General features: G+C 31.8%; 2 protein-coding genes across 8 annotated transcripts in view; one reads left to right on the forward strand and one right to left on the reverse strand.

Annotated features, from left to right (window-relative positions):
• LOC143223771 (ADP-ribosylhydrolase ARH3-like) overlaps positions 1–7,763 on the forward strand; it is a 34,245-nt gene extending 26,482 nt beyond the window's left edge. For both annotated transcript variants that reach the window (XM_076452178.1, XM_076452179.1), the window contains exons 6-7: positions 2,754–2,836; positions 7,425–7,763. In XM_076452178.1, the coding sequence (XP_076308293.1) occupies positions 2,754–2,836; positions 7,425–7,634 (293 nt within the window). In that variant the 3' untranslated portion in view covers positions 7,635–7,763. The remainder of the gene's footprint in view (positions 1–2,753; positions 2,837–7,424) is intronic.
• A 715-nt stretch (positions 7,764–8,478) lies between these two features.
• LOC143223769 (uncharacterized) overlaps positions 8,479–17,510 on the reverse strand; it is a 51,316-nt gene continuing 42,284 nt past the window's right edge. The window contains exons 12-14 of one of the 6 annotated variants that reach the window (XR_013013071.1): positions 16,260–16,388; positions 13,255–13,303; positions 8,479–11,243 (exon numbers count right to left, since the gene is read on the reverse strand). Coding sequence is in view for 4 of the 6 variants with exons in the window: in XM_076452177.1 (XP_076308292.1) it covers positions 16,298–16,388 (91 nt within the window). In the remaining 2 variants the exon portion in view is untranslated. Of the gene's footprint in view, positions 13,370–16,259; positions 16,389–17,510 lie in introns of all 6 variants that reach the window. The other 5 variants (XR_013013070.1, XM_076452177.1, XM_076452176.1 and 2 more) reach the window with 5 other exon arrangements.

Here is a 17,510-nt window from a genome sequence, read left to right on the forward strand (position 1 = left end):
CAAACACCAACATAATTCATAAAATACAATGTAACAACTGCTATGATTTCTATTTTGGAGAAACAAGTAGAAAAAAGGAAATGAGATTTAAAGAACACCTTCAGAACTTTTTAACACAGCAACTGAAATAAATGCAACATAACCATAGAAAATGCCTAGATACTAAGTGAGGAAACAAATATAAATAAATGCAAAATCAAAGAAGTCCTACTTATACAACAACTAAAAGCAAAATTAAACAAATATAAAGTAACAACTTTATACTTATATCAATTAATAACCTAACTTCTAACTGCAGTGCTCCCTACATTCCTGTACCCATTTATACTCTCTTCCCTAAGACGTGTCTGGCAGTGGTCAGTTGGAAACTCTCTTTGTTAACCTGAAGATGATCTAGGAAGGTTGAAATGTTGTTCTTTGCTTATCAATAAAAGTGTTAATACCAATACCAGCTATTCTGAGATACATTTCCCATTTGTTTGCTGCTATGGAGCATCTGCCATAAGATATCACACACCATGGGTTTCCTCTCTGAATGAGCTCATCTAGGTAGCATCTGCACCAGTCCCTCCATATTGAAATCATGGGGGTTAATGACTTTCTGCATATGGAGGTGAGTGATCTTATTGGAAGTTAATATTTTTTTTAATTCTAGTTGTATTTCCAACAGATAACACTGTGAAACAAAATTTTTTACTTTTTCTTGTTCCTGGACAGAAAGTGTTATTTTCCAATTGCTTATGCCTAAAGTAAATGGAAAAGACCTATTTTTCTCTTCAAACTTTGCTTTTGTGACCTGGGCAATGAAACTTACAAATTTACCCATTTTCTATAACATTCCAGGTAAATTCAGTGCTGAGTAGCTGATAGAGAAATTTCTCAAACTTGCAAGAATTTTCAAGAACTTTCTAGAATATTGTAGAAGCCTCAAAGCTGTGCTGCTCCATAACGGAAATAAGTATCCGTCTCTTCCCCTGGCTTATTCGGTGCACCTTAAAGAGGAATACAACAGCATCAAGACCTTGCTAGAAGCATTGAAGTATGATGAGTATGGTTGGGAGGTTATCAGACACTTCAAAATGGTGACATTCCTGATGGGTCTCCAAGGAGGCTTTACCAAGTTTTCTTGTTATCTTTGCCTTTGGGACAGCAGGGGCACTGCAGCACACTACAACAGGAAGCACTGGCCACAACGGACAGGGTTCTCTGTGGGGAGGCACAATGTCAAGTGTGAGCCACTAGTGGACCTCCAGAAGGTGTTGTTCCCACCATTGCACATAAAATTGGGTCTTATGAAACAATTTGTCACAGCTCTTGATAAGGAGTCTGCAGCCTTCAAATACATTCAAGACTTCTTCTCTAAGCTGTGTGAGGTAAAGGACAAAGCTGGTGTCTTTGTTGGACCACAAATAAAGAAGATCCTGGAGTGCACAGAATTCCCCAAGAAGTTCAGTAGGAAGGAAAAAAAGCTTGGAGCAGCTTTGTTACAGTGATTTGGGGTTTCTTGGGCAATCACAAGGCTGAAAATTATGTGGAACTGGTTAAGGCTCTGGTGAGGAACTACAGGAAAATGGGCTGCAGGATGTACTGAAAGTCCATATCCTTGACGATCATCTTTATCAATTCAAGGAGAACATGGGAGCATACACAGAGGAGCAAGGCGTACGCTTCGACCAAGATATACTGGACTTTGAATGCTGCTACCAAAGAGCGTATAATGAAAACATGATGGGAGACTATATTTGGGGGCTGTTACGTGAAAGTGATTTAAATTAGTTGCAAATCTCGAAAAACTACTCACTTCTTAACATTTTTGTTTATTTTAGTGAAACTTTAATATAAATACATGTAAATCTTGATTCATATGTTGTTTTATTCAGACCTTATGTAAATGAAAATGTGCAAATTTGCCTGTTTTTACAAAGAAAATAGGTTAATTTCTAAATTTCATTATCCAGGTCACAAAAACAAAGTTTGAAGGGAATAATGGCCATTTTCTGTATTTTTACAACATAACCAATTAAGAAATAACATACTGTCCAGAAACACAACTTTTGTTACATAGTGTTATCACTCTGTACATGTTAGCATGCATCCTTCCCATACTCTCATTGTATTTTGTCTTGTGACCTCATGAGTATTTTGTGTGAGAATACAGAGGGTGCACTTTCACAAGGAAGTGTGTTGCACTCTTATTGCTGGAGAATTTTGCTGCATAATGCATCATCATGCAACAAAGCAATTTTACATGACTTGCTTGATGTTAGGTGTGAGGTTTCATAAGGCTGGTAACATGCCAGTGTCTCAGGTTGGTTAGTGTGACTTCAAGTAGCTTTATGTGAATGGAGGTGAGTATCTTCTAATTAATGAAAACTTCTATCAAACATACTGTATACAAAGAGTAAATACATGGTTAATCTTGACAGATACTTGAGAATTATTTTGTAAATACTGTCAGAATTATCATACTTAAGTAGTTAATAGATGGTCAGTTTTAGTAGCTTCAGTGGAGTACTTGTTGGAGGTTATGTGCTTGTAGTACATTTGGAAATCATGGTCAACTGTTGTGAAAACTTTTTATATACTCCACCTACTTAAAAAATATATATGTTTATTTACTGATGATTTAACTGTACTGAAGAATAACCTAAAAAACTACCAGAAGTATACTAAATAACCTAGAATGCTTATCATACATTATAATTTCAACCTGAGTACTGTTGCAGATTAGTAATATATTATATTTTATATAGGAAATAACATATCAGCTTTAAAGTCTGTGCCAACAGCTGTGTATGTATTTCTAAAGAACTTAGAAACCTCAGAATCAAGTGAGGTAAGAGGCTTAGCTTTAAAATAGTTAGTGATCTGTGTCATTACTGTGTTAAAATTAATATACATTACAGTCATTCTAAGTATCCAGAAAAAAAATTGAGATCAAAATGAAGTTTCAAAGATGAATGGTTCTATAATTGGTTACTAAACTGTATATTATCCAAAATGTTCTATAATTGATTACTGGACTGTATATTATCCAAAATGTTCTATAATTGATTACTGGACTGTATATTATCCAAAATGTTCTATAATTGATTACTGGACTGTTTATTATCCAAAATGTTCCATAATTGATTACTGGACTGTATATTATCCAAAATGTTCCATAATTGATTACTGGACTGTATATTATCCAAAATGTTTCATAATTGATTACTGGACTGTATATTATCCAAAATGTTCCATAATTGATTACTGGACTGTATATTATCCAAAATGTTCCATAATTGATTACTGGACTGTATATTATCCAAAATGTTCCATAATTGATTACTGGACTGTATATTATCCAAAATGTTTCATAATTGATTACTGGACTGTATATTATCCAAAATGTTCCATAATTGATTACTGGACTGTATATTATCCAAAATGTTCCATAATTGATTACTGGACTGTATATTATCCAAAATGTTCCATAATTGATTACTGGACTGTATATTATCCAAAATGTTCCATAATTGATTACTGGACTGTATGTTATCCAAAATGTTCCATAATTGATTACCGGACTGTATATTATCCAAAATGTTCCATAATTGATTACTGGACTGTATATTATCCAAAATGTTCTATAATTGATTACTGGACTGTATGTTATCCAAAATGTTCTACTTCATTTTTCATTATGTTAAAAATAGTAACTGTGTATTAATCCATAATACACTTTGAACTTCAAAGTAGGATCATACATACTAATTACTGAACTGTTTTACTTGGTTACAAATAGTATATCAGGTGTAAACACAGTAGTACCTTGAATGAAATAAGAATGTTCTTCATCTCATTTTACTCTTGTGAATACAAAAAGTGGTACTAAAACCAAGAGAGGACCTTTCACATAAAGCCAAAACTGGACAATATTTTTGTTAATGTTATATATCTATTTAACTGTAACAAAACATGAAAAATGGTAATATTTGTTTGGTAGTCTTTATTAAGGTTTCAGAAGATTGATTGATATCATTCAACTGTTATTTTTTGTGCTTGTATCTAGATTATTTCAACATTTTTGTATCACAGAGGTGCAGAGATGTATTATTTTAGAACCTGGGTAACCATCTACAGTTGTGTCAATTAATCAAGTACTCCTGTCAGTGTAATACATAGGTTATTACAACTTCAATATCTGCCAGTTTTCTGTTACATGAAAGATTACAAGTTATACATACATTGTATTGTGATTATTGTCAGATACATTTGAAGGAAATATGAAATATTTTTTTACAATTTTATATAATATAAGCATTAAGAACTTTTTAACACAATCCATTGTTAATTCCAGTTGTCATCTTAAAGTAGTGTTTCTCAACCAGGGGTGTGAGATAGCGTTCCAGGAGGTGCAAGATAACGTTTGTTTTCGCCACCTTCATCTTTATTCTCAATTAAATGATTACTGCAAGGGGTGCAAGAACATATTAAAATTTTTTGGGGGTGCAGGGCATAAAAAAGGTTGGGAACCACTGCCTTGAAGTCATAATGAATAATGCATGTGGTAATAGCTCCCTAAAGAGTTGGAGATATTCTATCTGCCAGACACTGATGTTAAACTTGCTAGTAATTGTGAAATATTAATTAAAGATATGGAGTTGAGTTCTTATGCTCACGTCTCAACTCCCACTGCTTTCCATTGTCTGCAGCCAGTCATGAGGAGGTGGTTACCTTAAAAGAACTTGTAGCTTCTCAAGTAAAAAACTATGCTGACATGTCTTCTATATATAACTCCCAGCTTCCATGCTTTCAAAAGAAATAAAACAGTAAAATATCTTAAATAGAAGTACAAGCCCTACCTTAATATTTCTTACTCTCAATATGCCATTTCTTTTTAAACTTTATTCAAGTGCAACAAGGGAAAGCTGAGACATGTCCAGTTTCTTGAAGATAGTCCATCTGTTTTAGTATACTGAATAAAATTATAAATTTTAATTTTGGATATTTAAAAGTGACTAACAACTTCTAGTGATTAAAAAAAAAAAGTCATTTCTGTATCAAAAGTTTGTTTTTTAAGATATTGTCATATATGTCAGTGTAAAAGTTTTTCTTAATTACCAGTATTTATTTTATGTATGATTAATGTAACATTATCCATAAAAGCATTATAAAAAATTATTACAAGCCAGTAAAAATCTTTAGTTGAGACATATTGATGTATTTTAACACTATTAGGGTGGATAGACCAAGAATGGGAAAATTAAATTATCTTCTGTTATCAAAATAGTAAACTTTGGTTTTAACAGACTTAATCCAAGTACAAATAGTTCACATGAACACCAATGTTATTGTTTTCTGTTGCAAGTTCTTTTGGTTGTATTAAGTTTGGTGTAAAGTTATTTATGGCAATTGAACAATTAGTTTAACACAAATTACATACAAGTTAGTGTTTCAAACTTGTTTCAGAAATGACTTTTCATAAAAGGAATATAAATTGGCCATATTTGAGTTGAAGTTTACTCCCTTTGGAATACCCACTGTTTATTTATATATACGCTCATTGAAAGTAATATACCTGTTTTAAACACAGAAATGAAATATATTTTTACACTAACCTTTAGTAAATTTGAGGCTTGGAATGTTTATTTGTGTACTTACAAAATTATCAAAGAGGTCATTGAAGACTGATTAAATCTTTCAGATCTATTTTAGTACATAGTGCAGAAACAAGAGGTGGCTATACCTGAAGCACTTAAGTCATTTAAACATTCCAAAACTGGAATAATGTTTTCAATAATTCAAAAATAACTATCTGGCTTATTTAAAATAATATTTTAATTTTTTCAAAAACAACATCCAGAATATTGTTTTAGTTGTAAATATAAACTTAATGGAATTTATGCAATATTAGAAGAAAGTCTGTGTATTGTATTTTTTAATGGCTTTCTTCATATTATTAATTGTTAAAGTACTTTTGCTAAATTCACTTGTAATATTAATTTCTCTAATTAAAGTTTTTCATATAAACCCAATATTTTTTTTTTGAGATTTAAATTTTACCTGATTTTTATGCAATTGATGAAATGTAATTTTTGTTAAAAACACATGAAAATAGTAAAATGTTTTGCATATTTAGATAATATAGTTATTAATATTTTTGGATTTCATATTTAGTCTTTTTTTAATTCTGAATTTGGTGCCATACTCTAATATTAATTGTAATTCCTTGTCAACCTCAAAATTATCTGTAATTATGTGACTGTGAAAATCCCTCAAATTCATTATTTTTACAGTTACAAGGCAATTTATCAACTTCTGTTTGATTAAATTATTCAGTTTTCTTTAAAGTAAAAGTCATATAGGTTTATTATACTTACAATTAACTATAGGCTGAACTGATTTAATGGTAGGTTTATTATACTTACAATTAACTATAGGCTGAACTGATTTAATGGAGAAAATGTTTCCTTGAACACTTTTATGGATTAGGAAAAGTAGAACTAAATCATATATTATTTATGTCTAAGATTTTTCTTTATTAAAGACTATTTTTCACTACTACGGGCCCGGCCTGGCCAAGTATGTTAAGGCGTTCGACTCGTAATCCGAGGGTCACGGGTTTAAATCCCGGTCACACCAAACATGTTTGCCCTTTCAGCCGTGGGGGCGTTATGATGTGTCAATCCCACTATTTGTTGGTAAAAGAGTAGCCCAAGAGTTGTCAGTGGGTGGTGATGACTAGCTGCCTTCCATCTAGTCTTACACTGCTAAATTAGGGACGGCTAGCACAGATAGCCCTCGAGTAACTTTGTGCAAAAAAAAAAAAATCACTACTTGATTCTTACTTTAATTATCTGTTAATTCAAATAATTATTTCAAGTTTTTCTACTTTTACCTTTATCCTCAAATATTTATCTGAAACTGGTGTCTAATACAAGTATTTTTACTCAAACCTTTAGCATTTTAATTTTGAAAATGATTTAGTCTGTAAGAATAGAGATTTATCTGTCAAGTTAAAATATTATTCTTTTCTGTTAATAAATTGTATAATCTTACATTATCATATCAATGTTAAAATGGCTTATTTCAATTGAAAGAGAACACCCTTCTTAATATGTTGATGTACAGGATTAGTAGCTTGTCCTACATATTTGAGATCACATTTACCACAAGTCAATAAAGACATTGCATTACTCATTTTACATAGTGGTACATTGTGTCATCCATGTTGAAAGTCCATAGATGACAGACAAGCTAAACATCTAGAACTACTGCAGATAATCTTTTCCTGAACTAGCTTAGCTGTTAGTCAGTGTGTGTGGTAGAAAATTCACAAAATGAAAGTATTCTGTAGAATAACATATAAATGATTGTACATTCAGAAGACAAATACAATTTACGATGCCTTTTATTAATAAAATAATTTCCTCTTGCAGTATGAAAACCCATTTGTTAGAACTATGCATTTTTCCATCTCCTTGGGAGGTGATACAGATACAATAGCTTCAATGGCAGGCAGCATAGCTGGAGCCTTCTATGGAACAAATGGTATTCCAGAGTTAATGCAGAACAAATGTGAGGACCTACATGTTTCACTTCACTTGGCAGATCAACTTGTAGAAACTGTTTTTCCAGTGGCTTCATAGAAATGTACACTTAAGTGGATTTAAAAGTTTATTATAATAATGTGTATGTAAAAGTTGTATAACATGGATGTTGTAGCTTTGTTAGTAAAGTTTTCTGCATATTTTTAGTTCTGGCTAAATTCCTGAAAATGGAGTGGTTTCAATTTTTATTATAAATGATTTAAGGTTTATTGTAACCAAGTATAAATCAAACACCCTTATTGAAATCTGACATATTGTCAAAACATTGAACAACTGGGCTAGGGCATTGTGTCAGTGATACACTACTTACATGGACTTCTTTAAAAACAAAGGGGGGTATACTTACTCAACGTGCTAACAGTTTGAAATAAAGTTGATGGTACAAACAATTTGCCAACAGTAGCCTGACTCAGTTTCACTTCTAGACTTAATATATTAACCACTTTAATAGTGAAATGAAAATCTGACTATAATTCTGATTAATGCTTTATATATAATAGTTATGATTTCATTATTTACTGCAAGTACAAACTTTTAGCTTAGAGTTGTCATCTCTTGACTGATTTAATATATAATTACAAAGGTCACAACCTGTCAACTGAGGTATTTAAACATGCTTAAGGTTTTACAAATTAATTTATTCTAGTACTGTGTAAAATAATTTCAATATAAAGGTAGGGTTCTAGAAATCCTAAAGAGTAATAAAATAGAACTGGGTCTTGCCCCAAATTTGATGTTGTTGGTGCACAGAAATATAGCTGATAAAAAGGGAAACAAATTCTTTTAGGTGGGATTCTTTAAGTGTCATAGAATACCCACTTGTTTTTTATATATATCTGTGTGTCTGTGAGTGTAAACTCATACAATTCATAGACAACTAATCTACACATGATGGTATTTATATTTATTTCTTCCATTTGGGAAGTTTTACTGTGTACTATAATATAAACAGACAATATAACATTATATGCATTAAACAATAATGCTATTCTTTTTAGGGCATGTTTGCTACCAACTTAATTCCTGGTTGTTCTCTTTGAAAAAGACAGCAGGTTGTACTGGATCTACCAATGTAAAGTATTGCTGTCTGCTTCCAGAAAATATGTACAATTTCCAGAAATACGCGGACTGTTTGAATTGCGCGGCTCCAGTTGGTTCCAGGGGAATCCGCTTGGTGTCGCTAGGTTCGCACAGATCAGCTGATTATGACGCCATTTCCTGATTGCAGATATCTTCATTTGTGTATTAGCTACGCGGTTTTAAGTGAAGTGCGATTTTCTCGTTTGGCGGATTTCAGAATGAATGACCTGAAGGAGCAACGACTTGCTGTGACATTTTGTATTAAACTTGGAAAAGCTGCAACTGAAACTTTTGCTATGCTTAACATGGCTTATGGTGATGTTGCTATGATTCGTACGGCATGTTTCAAGTGGCATGAACGTTTTTAGGATGGTCGACAGTCCATTGAGGATGATGAGCGTCCTGGACGTCCTTCCACGTCAACTGACGATCCACACGTCGACAAAATCAACACCCTGGTGCGGGCAAATCGACGTCTGACTGTCAGGGAGCTTGCTGAAGAGTGTGGGATATCAGTTGGATCTTGTTACGATATTTTGACCGAAAAATTGAGGATGCACCGTGTTGCTGCGAAATTCAGCTCTCAGAACTCATGAGTTTTTGGCCAAACACTCAATCACTGTTCTTCCCCATCCCCCCTACTCACCTGACCTTGCTCCTTGCGATTTTTTCTTGTTTCCCAAACTCAAAAGACCCTTGAAAGGAAGAAGATTTGAGATGATTCCCAAGATTAAGGCAAATGCGACGAAGGAGCTGGAGGACATTACAAAAGAACCGTACCAGGACTGTTTCAACAAGTGAAAACACCATTGGGATAAGTGTGTGCGTCGGGGAGGAGAGTACTTTGAAGGGGTCCCAGACCTGTAACTTCTAAATAAAGTACATTTTGTTTTATGACGTCAGTCCACGTATTTTTTGAACAGCCCTCGTATCTACCATGTGAAAGATTAAGTGAATGACCCATAACAACAGATAACTAGGATAGAAGAAACTTGGGTAATAAGTAAATGATATAAACATGTAGAAATGAACATTTTGAAAACTTCTACATTTTAACGAGTAATAAGTATATGGTGTGCTTGTATACCACAGAATATATTATATTCCAGCAGTGTACCAAAGGTACAATTAATGTCAATCTGAAGTTTATAAATTTGGCAAGATTGGAAGTTAAAGAGGTAAGCCTCTATGGCTTGCTCATCTCTAGGTTTTGAGAATTTAGAATCTAAAATTGCTTTATGGAATTAAGTGTAGGTTATTAAATAATGAAATTTAAACCTAACAAGGAACAATCAATTTAGGACATGTATAAAGATGTTAGTCCTAACAATGGGACAAAACTAAGTCACATCTGGAGCAGCTTACCCCTAATCAAACCTGTCACCTTGTTTACTCACAGAAGTATTTTAAAGCTGCATGTAATTATATGTTTAGTCACACTGTGACTTATTAAATTCCAAATATCAAACAGTGCAATGTGTCCATTTCTGGCAAGGAAAATTTGTTTCAGATAAAGCTACACAGTACCAGCTGTGTTAACCATTGCAAACTTTGAAGTGACAAACTGAAGATAAGGCAGTTAGTCATTAACACCAATCACCATCTGTTGAGATATTTTAATCAAATAGAAATTTCGCCCTCACTTTTATAATGCAGACCACAATTGACTCAGGAACAACCTGACCAAAATATGATTTGAGTTTAAACAGTTCTGCCTTGAACATCATATACCATCTGAACAAGAAGCAGAAAGAGAACTGGTATACGTGTCCATCAAGTGCTCTGGCCAGTGAATACCAACTTCATTCTGGCAAATATCAACAGATAAGATGCAAATCTCCAATTCTGTCTGGGATTTACCAGTCATAAAACAGAGTCATTTCCAATCACAGATCTGGTATTGGCAACCTTCAGGTGAATGCACTGTGGAAGTTATCTATTGGTCACAAACATTCATTATTCCATGTATTATAGATCTAGTTGTAGGAAGTTTATAAATCTAATGCCATCATCATGTCAGCAGCTCCTCCTAGTGAAAAACTAAATTAAAATTTTGAACATATGATTACAAAATTAATGGTGGTGATAATAGTTCTTTTTCGACCATGCAATACTTGGTTTCAAAAGCCATGAGCATGTGACTAGTGGATCTGATTACATGTTGTTCTCCATCCTGATGATGTGGTGTTTTCAAATAAAACAAGCCTGCAAGTAACAACAGATTTGATCAAGAAAATAAGAAGTTTCCTATCCTAAATCACTCAACCAAGTTTCTTTAAATGTAAAATACTGAGCCTGGACAAAAATAAATTAATAGAAAACAATGTGCATACACATGTTAATGAAATAACAGCTTTCTCTCTCACAGTTTGTCTTTATGGAACTAAAGCATGATATTGTTGAAAAAGTTTTTACATCACAATTTTATTGAAAAAACTGCTTTAAGGAAGTGTTCCTGAATTTAAAAAGTGAACATGTTTTTCTTGTGCAATTTAGACAATGTCATAATGAATCAGCAAAGGACACTTGATGTATATTTCTGCAATATCCTATTGGCAGAAAAAATATCTGTTAAAGAAAAAAAAACAACACAATTAGAACAGGGTTGTCTGTTGCTGCCATTACAACATGGAAAGTACATAACCAAAACTATCAATATCACTAAAGCATGCCAAAAACCAAAACTATCAATATCCCTAAAGCATGCCAAAAACCAAAACTATCAATATCACTAAAGCATACCAAAAACATCAATATCACTAAAGCATGCCAAAAACCAAAACTATCAATATCACTAAAGCATACCAAAAACCAAAACTATCAATATCACTAAAGCATGCCAAAAACCACAACTATCAATATCACTAAAGCATGCCAAAAATCAAAACTATCAATATCACTAAAGCATGCTAAAAACCAAAACTATCAATATCACTAAAGCATGCTAAAAACCAAAACTATCAATATCACTAAAGCATACTAAAAACCACAACTATCAATATCACTAAAGCATACCAAAAACCACAACTATCAATATCACTAAAGCATATCAAAAAGTGTGTTATGTTTGCTATTTATCCTCTTTTTACCCAGCATTTAATTTTACCTTTAAAATTAAGCTGATATTCCAATTGTCTTTTAATTTGTGACTGAGGATGCTTTAAGGATTTCTCCAACCCTCACCAGGTTCCATTTGATGTCCCCTAGCTTGTTCTAAATACACTGAATCTCTTCCTTGTATTTTAATGGATTATCTTACTGCCACAGCCAATCTTACCAGTTTTAGAAATCCACAACCTCTATCTTCTTGGGAGCCATCTCTTGGTAATGGTGTTTGAACACTGGAATGTAATCTAACACAGGCCAATTTATAATCATCTCAAGTGATTTAATGGGTAATTTTATACTTTCTCATCTTGGAATGTGTTTTGTGGTCTCTTTGCCTATTGTGTTTTTGAAATTATGTTGGTGTATGTTCTTTGGTATCTTAACATGACTCCAGCCTTCAAAACAAAAGTTTTCTGTATTGAAGGCAAGAACTGCTGGTTGAGCAACTGATTTGTCTGTACTGTTGTTGCTCTAGTCTTTTTCATCGACAACACAGCCTTGCTGAAGCCCATGCCACTTCTAACTTTTGGGGACTTGGATGTTCCTTGAAATGCAGCTTGTGCCAGAAAGCTTTTGTTATACTTGGATCTACAGTGATCCTGAATTGAAGTATCAGCTATGAAACAAACTAGCCAGATGACAGTTATTACTAGGCTTCAGGGATTTACCGCAGCAATGCTCAGTTGCTGCAATAAAACATCTATTTTTTCATCAACCAGTCAAAACACCTGTTTGGTTGTTATACTTTCCCACATTGTTTTGGGCTGCATTGTAGGTCTTAACCAATACACTGAAGAACTTCTCTTGGTGGTGTATGATCATACATTCAGACCAACTTTGACAAACAGCCAATTGTTCTCTATTCCATTTCAGATGTTCATTTTAAGCCAGATTAACAAACTCTACAAGCACCTGCTTGGTAATCTGTATTATAACAATATTATATAATCAAACAATACCAATAACAATATTATGTTTTCTGTTTCTTCTAGTGAAGCATCACAGGGGGGTTTATCAAACATTACCAATAACAATATTATGTTGTTGTTTTATTAGTTAAATATATTTTTTTACCTTTATTCATCCATTTTAGTGGAAGGAAATGTTTGGAAAGTATTTTTCTACCTTTATGACTTCTTACTACTTTAATCTGCTAGTTTGTTTGCTCTAGAGCAAAGCCACATTGGGCTATCTACTGGGTTCTTTGCAGGGAATCAAACCCTGGATATTAGCATTTTTAGTCCATAAATTTACTGCTATTGCACTCATGCAACTTAACCTGCTGCAACTGTAATGTTGATTACTAAGTAGTTTTTCAAAGGTACAAATATTTTTACATCTAATGATGTTTTGAACTGAAGATAAATCACCAATTGTTTATGAGATTTTGTGCCATGTTAACAAGAGAAAAACAGATGTTATGTTTACATTTCTCTTATGATATAGAATTCAATGCAACAAATGCACTTACTTTAACTTTCTTCTGTCCACATCTACTTAAACATGCGACATTTGGAATTCTTGGGAAAGTAAGAAATAAACCAAAGTATCATTTAGCTTTCTTCTGTAACTGGTTTTGATTCTTACTGTAGAAGTAGCCAGAAAACAATTATATGTTGTCTTTTAAAAAACTGATTTCACTTTTAAACAATTTTATGTCATCTGTCACAGCAAACCATAATGAGAAATAATGTTAAACTCTTCAATATTTTGAAATGAGATCCAGGTCATTGAGTAAGAATAATCTAAATAACAGTTAATGAAGATAGTTAATCACCCTAAAAAAATAAACATTACTTCTCTGTAATGATTTACAGAAAAAAAGGAATACAGAAAAAGGAAAAGTGATTTGAAAATATTAGTTAACAAAGAAAATACTTAGAATTTAACTAGATCTCAATTTTTAATAATAACATTTGTAGATGAATTTGGTTTTAGTGTTACATATAACACTCATTTCTCAGTGTCTACTTATTTCATAAATAAGCATACTTCTAATATTTTAGGGAAACATTTGTCAAACACAACTTGAAGATTTAGTTAGAAGAAAGAAAGATAAATTTTAGACTTGTGTTCCTGCTACCATTGAAACATTTTTAAGGATTATGTACAAGTTAAATTGTTGTCCTTTAAAAGCAGTAGCATTCAACCTCACACAGAAGACTCATGTTTTAGGTGTCATATATTGACTGTTACGAAAATGTGTTTAGCAAAAAATATACATATAAATCTGTTGTCATTTTATAAGGGTCAGTTAAGAAAGAAAATAAGTTTTGATTATTCCAGGTATGTTATTCGTAACGATGTCAGTTCTTTCTTTCAATTTTATTGTGAACTTGTTCGTCCTTGTTAACAACGTTACATTATTGTATGTCCTTTGATATGAGCAACTACAGATAGTATTAGGTGCATTCAATTGTATGTAACTGTTTGATCTTTGTACTTTTTTGTATGTAATATATATGTTTATGAGGCCTCTTCAAGAGGTTTGTAAATAAATTAAAAAAAAAAAGTTTTAGGTGCCAACTGTTATGATAGAATTGCTTTGTCTAACACAAACCCCATGAGTCATATACATAGAACCAAAAATTTTGTTTTTAAAGATTACAATTAGATCATAGGTAGAACCTAGATCTAGTGAATTTACGTAGTCCACATTTTTTTATCTACCTAATATAGCCAAAGGCTGGTTGCATGGCATGTGTGCAGAAGCAATCATAAACTTGTATGTGATATGAGACCTGGGTGTTACTTAGTAAACTCACAGTGTGTGCTCATAATTATAGAATATGACTACTGGTGTATCTTTAGCTCATTAATGTTGAAAAATGGTTGTTATTTCTTGTTGTTACCAAGGTTATAAGTAAAACTAAGAAAAATACTTTTAACAAGGTAGGGTATTTTCAATCGTGTTCATTTAGATTTACATAAGATGAAGGTAAAAGAGAGCTATACCTTTCCACTAGCATTAGACAGATTGACAAATTTGTGATTTTTATATTTGTTTTTAGCCTGCCAACTTTCTCAAGTGCTTTGGTTGCTTGTTACTCTGCAGTTTGTTTATTCACACTCACCAGTGTACGTAAAATGCTTATAAAGTTTTGTTTACATGCTGTTTACAGTGTGTTAGATTTTAATTTGTATTACACATCTGGCCCACTTCTACCACACGTATTACCAAAACTTATGATATTGTTGCTGTGGTAACTTGTACTACAAGTAAAATTACCATACTAATATTATTATTTATTTATTTATTTATTTTCATAAAACCCTAAGAAAAAAATTTATAATTATTCCTTTATATTTTTGATATTTTAAACAATTTCATCTTCAATTATTATAACTTGTCTTTCCACCTTTTCTCAAAACCTGTATTCTAATATTTGTTGTATATGATCAAACTTCTAATTGATTATGGTTTTAAGGTCCTAATACTATTAAGAAAGGGCATTCTGCTAAATGTGCAATTAGTATATGAATGTGATTGTATTTCATTTAAACAAGTAATACAGTACTAATAGTATTATAACATCACTACACTGATGTCTACACTTTTGGAACTGAATGTGAAATTCATGTAAGAAAATTGGTTCTATTTTGTATTGGGTTAATATTAACTTCTGATTTATGAAGGTAGCCTTTTTTTAAACACAAGTTAATGATAATTAAGTTTTAAGAAATAACTTCCAGTATAACTCTATTGCTGTATCTGTTTCCTGATTGTTATAAAGCTGTATCTGTTTCCTGACTGTTATAAAGCTGTATCTGTTTCCTGACTGTTATAAAGCTGTATCTGTTTCCTGACTGTTATAAAGCTGTATCTGTTTCCTGATTGTTATAAAGCTGTATCTGTTTCTTGATTGTTATAAAGCTGTATCTGTTTCCTGATTGTTATAAAGCTGTATCTGTTTCCTGATTGTTATAAAGCTGTATCTGTTTCCTGATTGTCACAATCTTTTCATTAATAAGCAGATGTACTTAAAACTTAAGAAGCTAATATTTAGTCTATAATATTATATATATATATATATTTCTCAGCTAGTTATATTCCTGTTATTTACAAGCTACAATCCATGCTTATGTTACTGATGAAGATTGCAAAATAAGTAACCTATACAGAGAACTAGGAAGTTACAGAAATACCAGTTAAAAACATACCTGGAGTTAAAGGACTATAGCTAATGTTTCCTGAATCTTTTAATACAGTATTAATTTGTTTTTATTGCATTCCATTAAATATAACAGTATAATGGATATGCTGTCTTATCTTTAACAGATAAGCTGTCTTAAAGTTAAGATATATTTTCAATAGATAAGTTTTCTTAACATTAAAATGACATATCTTTTGTGCCAGCAGCAGGAGAGAGTACTCTAATTATTAGATTCAAGTTAATAAAATACAAGCTCTTAGTATCTGTCACTGCATTTGAACAAAAGAATGGTTTTTACTGAAATTATCAGGTTGGGACACACCTTTTTTTAGGCCAAAATGTAATAATTATAAAATAATGTCAGACTTCTCCCAGTTCTTGTATAGTCTGAATTTTCAGTGAACTCTCTCGTGTCACTAAACTGCTAAGCTGTGAGATAAGGTTGTTGTTCCTATAAAGACAAAAAATGTACATTTACCATAAAACAGGGTTATTAGTAGTGAGAACTGTCATATATAATCAACAACACACATTTCTGTTATCACAACAAGACTGGTTCTAGTAGAAGCCATAAACATTTACTGATTATACTTCAAATTATTTATGGTAGGAATGGCTTACTTATGACTACATAATTGAAACTTTGAATTTAAAATAAAGAGTTCAAAATGTTCAAGCATCAATTATAAAATGTTGCACAACTTTCAGAAGTTCCTAAGATGAGTAATATAGCCTGCTTTTTTATTATACAATTATAACTAACATAAGTATCTCACAAGTATAGATTTACATTAGATTTAAAGTTATATTGCATGACATGAAAAACAAAATAAAGTATTCTCTGTTTATATTTTCTTTAGTTACACAACTAACAGATGTGTAGAATTCACCTCCTTGTTTTTAGAATTTAAGTTTACACAAACATTGTATAATTTCTCCCAGTACTTATTACTTGTATATTTATTAAAATGTACTGAGCATTTTTGTAAGGAAACATTTAAAAGTAATTTCTCTATACTAATTTAATAAACACAATAAAAATGTATTCAAATGTTTTATTGAGCAATTCCTTTATAGATTTATAAGTATATATTTCCTCATCTCAAAACCAAAAATGTACACATCAAACAGCTTTCTAAACCTAAATGTTTAATAAATACTTCAAAACAATATTCCAAACAACTTTAGTTGGTTCTTGTATGTATTTAGATATCTTTTTAAGTAGTTATAGTATAGTATATAGTTGGCTCTTACATGTGTTCAGATAACTTTTTAAGTAGTTATAGTATAGTATATAGCTGGCTCTTACATGCGTTCAGATAACTTTTTAAGTAGTTATAGTATAGTATATAGTTGGCTCTTACATGTGTTCAGATAACTTTTTAAGTAGTTATAGTATAGTATATAGTTGGCTCTTACATGTGTTCAGATAACTTTTTAAATAGTTATAGTATAGTATGTAGTTGGCTCTTACATGTGTTCAGATTACTTTTTAAATAGTTATAGTATAGCAAAAAGTTGGCTCTTACATGTGTTCAGATAACTTTTTAAGTAGTTATAGTATAGTATATAG

Source organism: Tachypleus tridentatus, chromosome 8 (genome assembly GCF_004210375.1).
Source record: "Tachypleus tridentatus isolate NWPU-2018 chromosome 8, ASM421037v1, whole genome shotgun sequence".
NCBI classification, from domain to species: domain Eukaryota; kingdom Metazoa; phylum Arthropoda; class Merostomata; order Xiphosura; family Limulidae; genus Tachypleus; species Tachypleus tridentatus.